Source organism: Sarcophilus harrisii, chromosome 1 (assembly GCF_902635505.1).
Source record: "Sarcophilus harrisii chromosome 1, mSarHar1.11, whole genome shotgun sequence".
Taxonomy (NCBI): Eukaryota; Metazoa; Chordata; class Mammalia; order Dasyuromorphia; family Dasyuridae; genus Sarcophilus; species Sarcophilus harrisii.
The window spans coordinates 382,641,867-382,654,765 of NC_045426.1; the positions used below are offsets into that span (position 1 = coordinate 382,641,867).

At 33.8% G+C, this 12,899-nt stretch overlaps 1 protein-coding gene across 2 annotated transcripts in view; it reads left to right on the forward strand.

Moving 5' to 3' along the window:
- Nucleotides 1-12,899, forward strand: part of EXOC3 (exocyst complex component 3) — a 30,732-nt gene that overhangs the window by 14,220 nt on the left and 3,613 nt on the right. For both annotated transcript variants that reach the window (XM_023495890.2, XM_003759570.4), the window contains 6 exons: nt 2,404-2,521; nt 3,741-3,866; nt 6,123-6,223; nt 8,989-9,099; nt 9,208-9,358; nt 11,950-12,072. In XM_023495890.2, the coding sequence (XP_023351658.1) occupies nt 2,404-2,521; nt 3,741-3,866; nt 6,123-6,223; nt 8,989-9,099; nt 9,208-9,358; nt 11,950-12,072 (730 nt within the window). The remainder of the gene's footprint in view (nt 1-2,403; nt 2,522-3,740; nt 3,867-6,122; nt 6,224-8,988; nt 9,100-9,207; nt 9,359-11,949; nt 12,073-12,899) is intronic.

Here is a 12,899-nt window from a genome sequence, read left to right on the forward strand (position 1 = left end):
AGTATGGCTATAAATGTAAGCTACTTATTCCTAGAAATAGCTAGTATATTAATTTGGCTGGAACAAAGAGTGCATGAAGGAAAATAAGTCTGGAATTTTCTATTAAAGGACTGGTTTTGATATGATTTGTATTGCTGATTGGTTTAGGCAAATTGAAATGTTTTTAATTTTCAAAGTCATCACGAATTGGATAAGTTTTTTTACTTCCTTTTCATCTGTAAAATGGAAATAATAACTACTTCAAAGGAACAGATTATAAAGGGCTTTAAATACCAAGCTGAGTAGTTTGTATTTTCTCCTAGAGGAAATAGGGAACCACTGAAACTTCTTGAGCAAGTTATCAACATTATCAGATCTTTGCTTTCAGAAGATTATTTGACACCTTTGAAGGATGGATTAGAAGATTGCTTAGGAGGTAATTGCAGTAGTCTGAATTAGAGATGAAGAAGGGCCTGAGCTAGGGTGGTATGATATGAATCTAAAGAAGGGGACATTAAAACTATTAAGGTAGAACTGACAAAATTGAACAACTGATTGGATGTGGGGAAGAGATAAAGGAGAAAGAATAATTGAGGATGACTGTAAGGTTGTGAATTTGGATAACTAAAAAGATTTCAATTCTCTTAGAGGAAATAGGGGGTTTTGGAAGGGGGGATAGGATAAGAGAAAATTAGTAAGTTCTGTTTGATACAAATTGAGTATAAGATGCTTCTGGGACACCCAGTTTGAGATTATAGCAGAGAGATTATAATAAAGGTCTGGAACTCAGTATAGAAATTAGGGTGGATAAATCTATGATGGGGGTCATTTGCACAGAGTTGCTACTAAATTATTAAGAACTGTTGAAGTCACCAAGTGATAGTAAAGAGGAAAGAATGTCTAGGATGAAATTTTAGAGATACCCAGAGTATGTGGGTGGAATATGGATGATTATCTCACAAAGGAAATTAAATCCTTAGGTGGGGAACTAAAAGAGAGGAGTGTCAGGACTTGTGGGGAGGAGAGAGTATATAAGAGGAAGGAGATAGTCAGCACCAAAAGCTTTCTGGGAAGTTTAAAAAAAAAAATCAGAAAAGGTTATCAGCTGTAGCAATTTAGAAATTGCTAATTTTAGAGAGAGCAGTTTTAGTCAAGTGGTACAGTTTGAAGCCACATTCAAAGGTTTATAACTATTTGTTTCTAATTACATACATTAGCAAACTCTGTGCTTTTTGAATTTGTTTGGTTTTTGTCATTTGTCCTTGTGTTCTCTCACCATTTATTATTTTTCACTGCTCTATTAGTCCATCCCTAATGTTTCATACAAACACACAAAAAACATTTCTAATGTGCTGTGACCTGGGAAACAAGATTATAACATTTGTCAAGAGTTGTGCAAAAATAAAAGTAAATTATCTCCTACTAAAAGGCCCAAGGGACTGTCATTTAATAATATGTATGGATTTTGTGACATCTCGACTTTTGGTGCTTTGAGGTCTCTGTTTTCTTTTTGCTTCTCGGGTTCTGCAAGTAGGTTATTGGACTTCTAGAAGACTGAGATAAAAATTACATAGTGACTAATTTGAGTAAGCTGCACTTTAGGGCTATATTGCTGAAAATTGATTTGATTTTAAATGGGCAACTTGGTAGGTTAGAAAGAGGTTACTGAAACATTGCTATATAAGTATTAAAATGAATTAATCAGAATGTCTAATCCAAAACTTTGAATACTAACTTTGTCCTCTATTCTACCAGTCTTGTATATAAATCAGTACTTGATCTGAATAGCTCAATTATGTAATAGCCTAAAAAAATCAGACAATTCTAATAGCCAAATTATATAATTAGCCTGACACACAAAATATAAATACTGTGATGACCAGAGGGGGTGTGTGTGTGTGTGTGTGTGTGTGTGTGTGTGTGTGTGTTTAACCATACCACTCTGCTTTTTACATAGAATATCAGATTCTCTCAGGAGGCTATTTAACTGACAGGAGAGGGAGGAAAGAGGGTGTGACCTGGGCTTTTATTCTCATTTTTAGGCATTTGATCATGGGACAGTCAGTTAACTTCTCAGAGCCTCAATTTCCTCATATGTTTAATAAATGTTTACCTCATTTAGTTTTTGTGAGATTCAAATAGGATAATGTATGTGGACCATTTGTAAACTCTATAAAGTAGATGGAAGTTGGTACATTCTCCATTTGAGATTTTTCTTTTTAAAATGTGGATACTATTTTAAAATTTTACTAAGGTGCATTCAAAGTTCACTTTCAGTTTCTGTTAGGATTAACTTTTAGACCAAAATGAATGGAAATGTATAGCAATATGGAGCAAAAAAATGCAACACTTCCTGTGACTTAAGAATTTTCTTTTTCCTTGTCTTCATTTGTAATTGGTCAATCTTGTTTTGGTACAATATAGTGCAGAAATGATGGGAAATTTGGAACTGGCCCCAGAAGTGGATATAAATACCTTGCAGCCCTTAATTTCACAAAATGTGGTTTCTGACCTGCTCGACACATATATGTCAACGCTTACAGTGAGTAAACTGGCATGTGCAGTTGCATACAAATAAGACCTATTGGTAAATAATATGTGGCTCTTAGTAGCTTTAACGTATACATAGTAAATAGTTTTGACATAATAGCTATCAAAGGGGAAAAAGAAAGCCTTCTTTAAAATGTACTTTAGAAGGTTTTAAGGATGTTTATATCCAACCTTTGTTTCTTTTTGTTAGTGTCTCTGACATCTGAAATAGGGTGCAAGGTACATTTTCCTATTAGGCTTTGAAATTTATGCTTGGCAGTAGTGAATGACATAGCTTCTTCACTGAAGCTGAACTTAGAAATGCGAATGTGTCAGTTGATAGGCAGAATTGACTAAAAATCCCAGGTATACTCCTTAAAATCCTGTTCTGGAGACTTCCCTGATATACCTTCTTTTACATACTGAATACAAGAGAGAGGTAATATAAAAGAAGGGGAAGAGAGTTTAGGGAGGGGAGGTTGATTGTTTCTTTCACTGTTAAATGAGCAGTCAGGCAGAATTTGAGGTAATTTATCTGTTAAAATGGACTCTGCTTAAGCCACAAAAAATACTTCCTTCATAAAGCTTTACAAGTATTCTTGTGAAGTTGGGACGAAGAGGGACAAATCTAACTTTGTGTGGTTGTGGAAGTCAAAGGTGGTGAACAAAAAAAAAATGAGGGGGGCTACAGAAGATTGATACTTGTAAGGAGAAGGTAAAGGACAGCATTGAGCAATTACAGTCTAAATGAAGACAATAAAGATCTGTCCTAATAAAAAGGAACATTCTGGATGACTGGCCTATATTTAAGTCATCAATTATGATGAATTCAAAGTTTGCTTTAAGCTTCTGCCTTCCAACATTGTTTAAACAGACTGTATTAGGAAAGTTTTCTTCTTTTTTTTTTTTTTTTTTTTTTGTAAATCTAATTATAAATTCTGCTGACTTCATTCCTCTTATATTCAGTCTATCCATTGTTTTTCCTGTTCCTCTTTTAGACTTTATATTTTGATCAAAATATAAGCTACTCTCCTTAGCTTCATTTTCTGAAAATTGACTAAATTTACTGAGAAAGTTCAAGAGATTTCAGTGAGATTTCAGTTTCACTCATACTGTACACTGTGGCTTTTCACAGTAGGAGAATGAACACTGATTTAGTCATTTTGCCTTATTCAGAAATCTCTTGTTTTCTCTTTTTTCCCATTGTTATATTAATATTATCTTTCCTTCAGTCAAACATTATTGCCTGGTTACGAAAAGCACTAGAGACTGATAAGAAAGACTGGATTAAAGAAACTGAACCTGAAGCTGATCAAGATGGTTTCTATCAGACTACACTCCCTGCTATTGTTTTCCAGGTAGGATCCATTGCTGGCATTTTTTGTTCATTATTCCTGATTTATGAGTACATTGAATCTGTATATAAAACCAAAATATACATCAGAGTGAAGGATGTTATAATTAGGAGGAGATCATATTATCTAATTCCTTTGTTTTACGGATGTGAAAATAATAGTTGCAGCAAGATCATACTTTGCTTGGAAGCCATCTAGTATTAGTATTGCTAATCTTATCCTGCCTCACAACTGTGGAATCATTCTTGATTTCTCTCTATCTCATTCATTCTACCCTATCCAGTTAGAGCACAACGTCTTTTGTATGCTTTGTTCTCTCTCCTCTTAAATAAGTGCCACTGTACTTAAGGCCCTTGTCACTTCCCCTCTGAGATCTTGGTCCCAGGCCTTTCCATCATAAGTCATTTGAAAATGCTTATCTAAATGAATTAAAGCCGTCAAACTTTTCTTTTGCATGAGGACCTATAACACAAACAATAATACATGATTAAGACAAATATTATTTTATCCTGAACTACTTGAGTTGCTGCAGAACCTATCTTTTCAAATAAAGACCTGAGGGACTGCTGCTTTTGCCATGGCCATACATTCCTTTTTTTTTTTTTTTTTTTTTTTTTTTTTTTTTTTTAATAGCCTTTTATTTACAGGATATATATATATGGGTAACTTTACAGCATTAACAATTGCCAAACCTCTTGTTCCAATTTTTCACCTCTTACCCCCCCCCCACCCCCTCCCCTAAATGGCAGGATGACCAGTAGATGTTAAATATATTAAAATATAACTTAGATACACAATAAGTATACATGACCAAAACATTATTTTGCTGTACAAAAAGAATCAGACTCTGAATTATTGTACAATTAGCTTGTGAAGGAAATCAAAGATGCAGGTGTGCATAAATATAGGTATTGGGAATTCAATGTAATGGTTTTTAGTCATCTCCCAGAGTTCTTTTTCTGGGTATAGCTAGTTCAGTTCATTACTGCTCCATTAGAAATAATTTGGTTGATCTCGTTGCTGAGGATGGCCTGATCCATCAGAACTGGTCATCATCTAGTATTGTTGTTGAAGTATATAATGATCTCCTGGTCCTGCTCATTTCACTCAGCATCAGTTCGTGTAAGTCTCTCCAGGCCTTTCTGAAATCATCCTGTTGGTCATTTCTTACAGAACAGTAATATTCATGGCCATACATTCCTAATGCAGTAAGTGCCAGTTATCTTGAGTTCTGTCTAAATGAAATACGGTGAATTCTGAATTTGTGATTACCATTCTTAAAAATGTTAAGTTTTATAATTTAAGTATGTCAACCAGGAATCATTTGACATGGTAAATTTAATCCTGGATGATTGATTATTATTAGATGTTAACAACATATTGTGTATTTGTTATCTCTAAATTGTAGATTTAAATTTTTTTTAAAGTTCAGTATTGTCAGGTTAAGTTGTTTGTCTCTTTATTATTCATCATTTTGTTAATTCATCTTCTTGCCTGGGGACAAGAGACTATCTTATATATTTGCCCTGGTTATAACTTAACTCTTAATTTCCTGCCATTACTTCTTATTCTAAGTAAGAAGTCATCTAGTTTTCCTTATCCTCCCCTTTCCACCTCCCTAGGACATTGTTTCCTAAAACCAAATGTGTATGACATTTGTAAATTCTTTGCAAATCTTTATTTGCTTTCTGTACCCTTACCGGCAGCCCAGAGCCCTGTGAGTGGGAGCTAGGAAGAAGAAAGGGCCCAGGTATGCTACCAGTAGTAGTATGTATGAAGGAGAATCATTTTTTTAAGTTATAAGGTCTTTTGTTATTACACTTTTGTAAACTAATAAAACTTTGCCACAGACTAGTATTGGCTTGCCCTAGTGATGTGAAAAGCATCTTTTAAGACCAGGTCCTAGGGTTTTTATTCAACTTTATAAGCTTTATAAGATTTTCTAGAGGAGGCTGCTTCTTGTCCCTCTATTGGTTGTTTGTAGTTAGTTGTGAACCTCAGAAACAGTGAGGACTTTGTATGCTGTGTTCTAGAAGTAGGTTAACTATTCCCAAAATGGAATATGGAAAATGAATAGTGTTACTGATTGGAAGATTAAGTAGTAGAGGTTACACATATCCTTTAGTTCATCATACTTGTCATATGTGGACTTCTCTTCAAAGATAAGGCCAGATTTTAAAGAAATTAAGAGTTTGATCTATAAATGTTTTAGTGAATTGCTAAATAAATAGCAAAATTCATCTTAAATTGTGATTTTAGATGTTTGAACAGAATCTTCAAGTTGCTGCACAGATAAGCGAAGATTTGAAAACCAAAGTGCTACTTTTATGTCTTCAGCAAATGAATTCTTTCTTGAGTAGGTAAGAATTTTTATTAGTGTGCTTTCTAAAAAAAAGTGTTACTTTCTGTTAATTTGTCAGATATTTTGAAAAAAGTCAGTTGGTTTACTTTTATTCTTGTTTAAAAATTTGAAAATTTAGATGTGATTGGGCATTATGGCTTCCTTTTGAAGGTAATTGTAAGGCTTTTTAGATAGCAGATCCTACATCTTGGTATATTCTACCCAATTTAAATCATGACACTATTAAATTTAAATTCTGGCTCTTATCTCATAGACTGAGTACCTTCTGCTATTAGTTTTTTCATTTAGCCCATATTATTGGTATGCATTTTAAAAAGGAAAATTGCCATTTCTTACTAATGAGAGGAAGCTTATGTAGTGTCCAGAAAGCTGCTCTTGAAGACAGAAAGATCTGGATTTGAGGTTTGCTCCAACACAGACTGATTGTATGGCCTTAGACAGGCCATTCATCATCTTAAAACTGCTCTAATTGGTAGAGAAATTTATACCTGGTAATTCACAGTAACAATGAAATCGTAGGTTACATGGGAATTTTAAAAAGTGTTATATATTATTACAAAATTCACAAACAGCTTTTCTTAGGAAATCTGTTTCAAAGAAGTCTGTCATGAGACTTCACTCTTACTATATTTACAAAGTAATTTGTAATTAAATTAAATTAAATCAAAAAGTATGGGATATGATTTTTACGTACCTCACGATGGGCGTTAATCATCTAGACAAGATTTTACTTCCAATCAAGTACCTAAGCTGTCACTTCACTTGATTGAAAGCAGCAAATCAGTTTGATTCACTGCTCTCTGTGTGTTTCTGCTTTTGTTAAGAAAAGATAAACATCAGATAACTTATTTTCACAGAGCTGTCTGAATCAGTTTCTATCATTGTATTTTAATGGTTACTGTATAACTTAAAACACTGGTAGAGATTAAAAAATTGATATGATATAGATACTTTTCTCAAGCTTGTATGTTAAAGAGTGAAAAAAGACACATATACAAATAACTGGTGTAAGGGAAAATTAGAAATTGGTGCAAGAAATTAGTTCACCTAGGTAAAGTGTAATCTCATTTAGTGCCAATAAAGAATCCAATAAAGTGGTTGCATTTATTTATATTTACACTCTTCAAAGTTATGATTATGTAAAATTATGTTTAAAAAATTGTCTGGATCCCAAGGGAAATATATAGTGCAAATTCAAATAATGTAACCACTTTAAGGCATTTATTATTTGCCTTAATAGGGAATCTCATAATAAACTGTTGAAAGAAAAGAGGAAAGAGGGATTATCGTTTTTACTTAAGCTAAATAGGAGGATCAGGAAAAGCTTTATAAAGGAGATGACTCATTAATTAGGCTTTGAAGGAAGGACTTCAATGAACAGAGAAGAACAAAACTTATTCATCTTCACGAAGCTGTTCCGTGTATCTGAAATGTCACATATTTTAAGGAGTGTTGTATGAGGGAAAGCTAGAAGGTCATTTGGAATAATATTGTGGAGACCCTTGAAAAAGGATCATAGGTTTTTACTAGCAGTCAGTAAAAGTTTCAATAGCAGACTAAAATGGATAAAACACTTAATGTAGACTTGTGTCCTGTGAAATCCATGAATGAAACAAATCATTGTGAAGTGGGTTGTGGTCCCTTTAAGAAACTAGTCCTTTCAGATTGATTTATTCCTTTCTGATTCCCAACGCCTTCTTGCTGATGCATTATCTTTTCAAGAAGCTAGGACCTTTGATTCACAAATCCAGTGACAAAAGCACCCTTTTGAATTCTGATAGGAGATCTGGGTCTGTCCCAGCCCCCACCAGATCTTAGCCAACTTGGGACTCTACCCAAGGGCCCCTTTAGCTAAATCTCTCATTATAAAAGAGCCAAGCTGAAGTCTTCTCTTTGCAAAGGTTCCAAACATGCTAGCCTTACCCCTGGCATGCCAAGTGGGTCTCTGCCCACTGGAATACTGTTTCCGGTGCCCTGTTTTCTTTACTTTTACCTGTTTCCTTAACTAGACTTTAACCTTACTTCCAATGCCCATAATAAACCTCTTTTATCACTCTAGGTTTTCAAGTCTGTAAATTTCTTTACAGAGCACTCTTGCGATGCTACTAGACCTCATTTAACTCTCTACCCTTGCACTGAATCAAAGGAGTTGCAGGGGGGCTCTATTTGACTCCCTGTACCCCAAAGCTGCCACCAGACCTCATTTTCATTTGTATACCCCAAATCTAGAGCTCATCAATTGGTATCTTCTTCTTCTTGCTTCTTCTTCCTCCTTTTCTTCATCTTCATCATCATCATCTCAGGTGAAAATCCTATATAAAGATAATTTGCTATGAGCAGAATTTTTATATCATGCCTTAGGAAGCAGCTCTTCAACATTAAAAGTCGTTATACAAAATTTAGATGTGATATTTTAGAAGGGATTTTTGCAATTAGTGGGAAATTTGTTTACATGACTTTCATGGTCCCTTGCTATTTTTAGTGAGGTATCAAATTAATAAAGCCTCTACTTAGGTGAGAAATAATCAGCAGTAATATAATAATTTTTATTGCTTAAATCTTTCCAGTGTTTAGCATATTGTAGGCACTTATGAATTAGATTAATATAAATAATCAAAATACATTTACTTGGAAAGAATCAACATCTAATGAAAGGTTACTGACTAAAGAACCACTGTAGGTACAAAATGATCGTAACTTTTAAAAATGTCCTTGATGGTAAACTTTGGTATTTTGTTTGGGTGTGTGGTTTTATTTCCTCAGATATAAAGATGAGGCACAATTATATAAAGAAGAGCACCTAAGAAATCGGCAACATCCACACTGCTATGTTCAATATATGATTGCAGTCATCAACAATTGCCAGACCTTTAAGTAAGTTTTGTTCATATTACTTGTGAAATCAACTAATTGATAAGGAAAATATAGAATAGCTGTCTTATCAATCAAAAGATTGACTTCAACAAATCTTTTTTATTACAGAGAGTCAATAGTCAGCTTAAAAAGGAAGTATTTGAAAAATGAAACAGATGAGGGAGTCTCAGTGTGCCAACCTAGCATGGATCTGATGTTAGATACCATTGCAAAGGATGGTTGTAGTAGCCTGCTAGATGAAGTCTTCCTGGATCTGGAGGTTAGTGTTTTTCTAATAATTCTGTAGTTTAATATGTAAAAGATTGCTTATATGTTTATATGCTAAACATTTTATTATTCATTATTCTATTATAGTTAAGTAACTTTTGGCTATCTTGGATTTTTGGAACATGCTTCCTAAATCTGATGTGCTTAGTTTATTTTTCTATGTTATATTAAGTATAAGTAATATTAAAGATAGACTTTTTAATGAATTTCAGGAAAAATAAGGGTAGGAAAAAGAAAAAAATCTATTCTTGAGCATAGAATATACTCAGGAATGTTATTTACAAAGTATAAGGACTGTACCACATCCTACTTCCTGACTCCAGGCTTTTGTATTATTTTTCTGTTCCTGGAATGTATTCCCCATTTCACCTCTCTTGCTTTGTGGAATCCTTTGCTTCCTTCAAAGCATAGTTGCATTATGACCTCCCAAAAAAGGTATACGCTTTTGTATATACTTACTTAAGAATTATCCTACCTCAACCCCTCAGAAGGGTGAGCTTCTTGAGAGACAGAGACCATTTTCTCTTTTTGTATCTCCATCACTTAGCATAGTTGTTTGCATATAGTAGGTGTTTAATAAATGTTTGTTAAATTGAAGAAAATTATACTATTAACATTTCCTTTAGCATTTAGCCTTGCCTTCTGAAAATTCATCCTTTAATTGAAGAAATATTTATCAAACACCTAATGTGGCAGGATGCATAAAACTGTGTTAATTAGTAATTACTCTTACAAAATTACAAAAGTAATTATTTTGGGGGGTTACAAAGATTTATGTAGCATGATCCCTATCCTTATTTAGAAAAATAACATATGCATTAAAAATTAATTAACAATGTAAAATGCTATATAATTGTCCACTATATGTTATTTTGATGAAATTGGTTGAAGCCTAAATTGGTCTGCTCCTAACATTTAAATAGATTTTGAAGTTCTATGGGAAGGAATTTTGGCCATTTAAGGAAAGTTTCTGAGGAAATTTTTTTACCTGCTCTCTAAGGGGAAAAGAATTTGTGTCATTAGCAAGATTCTATTAGAAAAATAAATCACCACTGCATGTAAAGATCAGTTATTTATCACTAAGGAAAGTCAAATGTGTAAATATATATATGGCACTTAGTTTTGCAGTCATTTATTTTTCTTGAAATCTCCTTGACTTTTTTAAGTAGAACTATGACTTTGGGGTTCTGTGACAGGTTGCTGCTGTAGCAAGTCATATGAATGAATGAAGGAAAAAATATAAATCACTTACTGCATACTGGGCACTATGCTAAGTAGTAGTAGGGATAAAAATGTAAAAAGAAGAAGGTCTCTGCCTTCAGAGAGCTAACATTCTAATAGGGAAGATATCATATAGAGGGAGTGGTAGCCAGGAAGGGTGTTTTAATTTAAAAAGTCATAGGGATAGGAGAAGAATTAAAGGATAATAAAATGATATACCCTTTTCATTAATAATGGCATTATTCTGTATGTATATGTGTGCATATATATGAATATATATATACACACGTATACACACACACACACACACACACACACACATATATATATAGTATTTAACATATACTTTAACATATTTAACATGTATTGGTCTATTTGCCATCTGGGGGAGGAGGTTGGGGGAGAGAGGGGAAAAGTTGGAACAGAAAGTTTTGCAAGGGTCAGTGCTGAAAAGTTACCCATGCATATATTTTGTAAATAAAAAAAAAATGGCCTTATTGTTCTAAATTTGGAAGGGGCAGGAAAAGGTATACCTGTGGCAGCAGCCAGTAGGATGGCAACTTGATGAAAGTGGGTATAAAGTGAAACAAAATTGAACCTCATTAAGTATAAATGCACTTACAGTCAGAAGAGCATGTGCCTGGGGGATAGGGGAATAAAAAGAAATAGGCAGGTTGACAGAGCAGGTAGTTCAGGGTTACTCTCAAAGAATCTTAAGTTATCAATGTGTTGCCAATATGGATTAATGATTTGAATATTTGGAATTCTCTATATCAATGAAATCATTGGTCCAAACCCAAAATACTCTAAGAAAACCAAACCCAGATAGGATAAACTAAATAATTTCACAGAATTTATACATTTTCTGCAAATAACCAGATCAACATTTTTATTCAGAACCTATAAAAGTCAGATGCTGTTTAATAGTTATTAGTGTTTCTTTCCTGTTAAAAATGGAAATTGTTGGGACAGCTAGGTGGCGCAGTGGATAGAGCACCAGCCCTGAAGTCAGGACTACTTGAGTTCAAATCTGGCCTCAGATAATTAACACTTCCTAACTGTGTGATCCTGGGCAAGTCACTTAACCCCAATTGCCTCAGGGGGGAAAAATGGAAATTGTTTGAGGCATAGAAATTATTAAATATTTCTCTTTTGGAAATCTTGAATTTGTTAGATGTAATATGTAAATAAATTATGTTATAAATTCTTCCAATAGAATGTTGATTTAAAGGTTTAGAAAGTATAGTAATTTTCATTTCTAGAAATAGAAGAAAAGTTGAATTTACTTTATATGTTACATAGTTGATAATTAAAGAGTAAACATAAAATTTTCTATATATCAAAATTTGAATTTTTTTTTAGCCACATCTCAGTGACTTGCTGACAAAGAAATGGTTGATGGGATCAAATGCTGTGGATACAATTTGTGTTACTGTGGAAGATTATTTTAATGACTTTGCTAAAATTAAAAAGCCCTATAAGAAGGTAAGAATAAAACATGTTCACATAGGAAAAATTTTGTAACTATTTTTCATACTTGGATTAAATTTTAGGATATTTTTATTAAATATTTATTATTTAATTGCCATTTAGAGATGGAAGAAACATATATTAAGTTCACAAAAGTACAATACATAGAGTCTGCATTTTAACCTACATACTGCTCTTAAAATACTTTGCTCAAGTACTTACTCTCTTACTCAATCAATTCCTATAACTTCCTGTTGCCTCTAGGATGAAATAAAAATTCCTTTGTTTAGTTTTTATAGTCCTAAACAACTTGGCCTGAGCCTGTCTTTTGAGTCTCATTGGTTATTTCCCCCTAACGTCTTCCAACCACACAGACTCTCTCTGTTCCTCATCCATGTTACTACACTTACTGTTTCTGTGCCTTTGTACTTGCATCCCCCATGTCTGGAATTTACTCCCTCCTTATCCTCATAGAGTCCATCTTTTTCCTTAAGATACAACTCAGTCACCTTCATCTGTGCATGAATCCTTTCTTCATTCTCCACCCCCAACTCTTAGTGTCCTCTCTCTCTACCTTAGGTTTAACTGCTCCCAATTTTGTATGAAGTGTGTGGGTATGCACATGTGTGTGGTCTTCTCCCAAACAATGTAAGCTCCTCAAGAGTAGGATCTTTAGGTGCTCCCTGAGTGAAGAATTTCATGGCAAGGGGATACTGGAGGAGCAAGTGGGGAACAAAATGTATGGAATGAACATCTATTAATTCTCTATTAGTGAAGACTCTGTGAGGTCTCAAAGCATCTTTCCTGCTGTCTTCCATCACAGATTCTCCGGGGGAACAGCC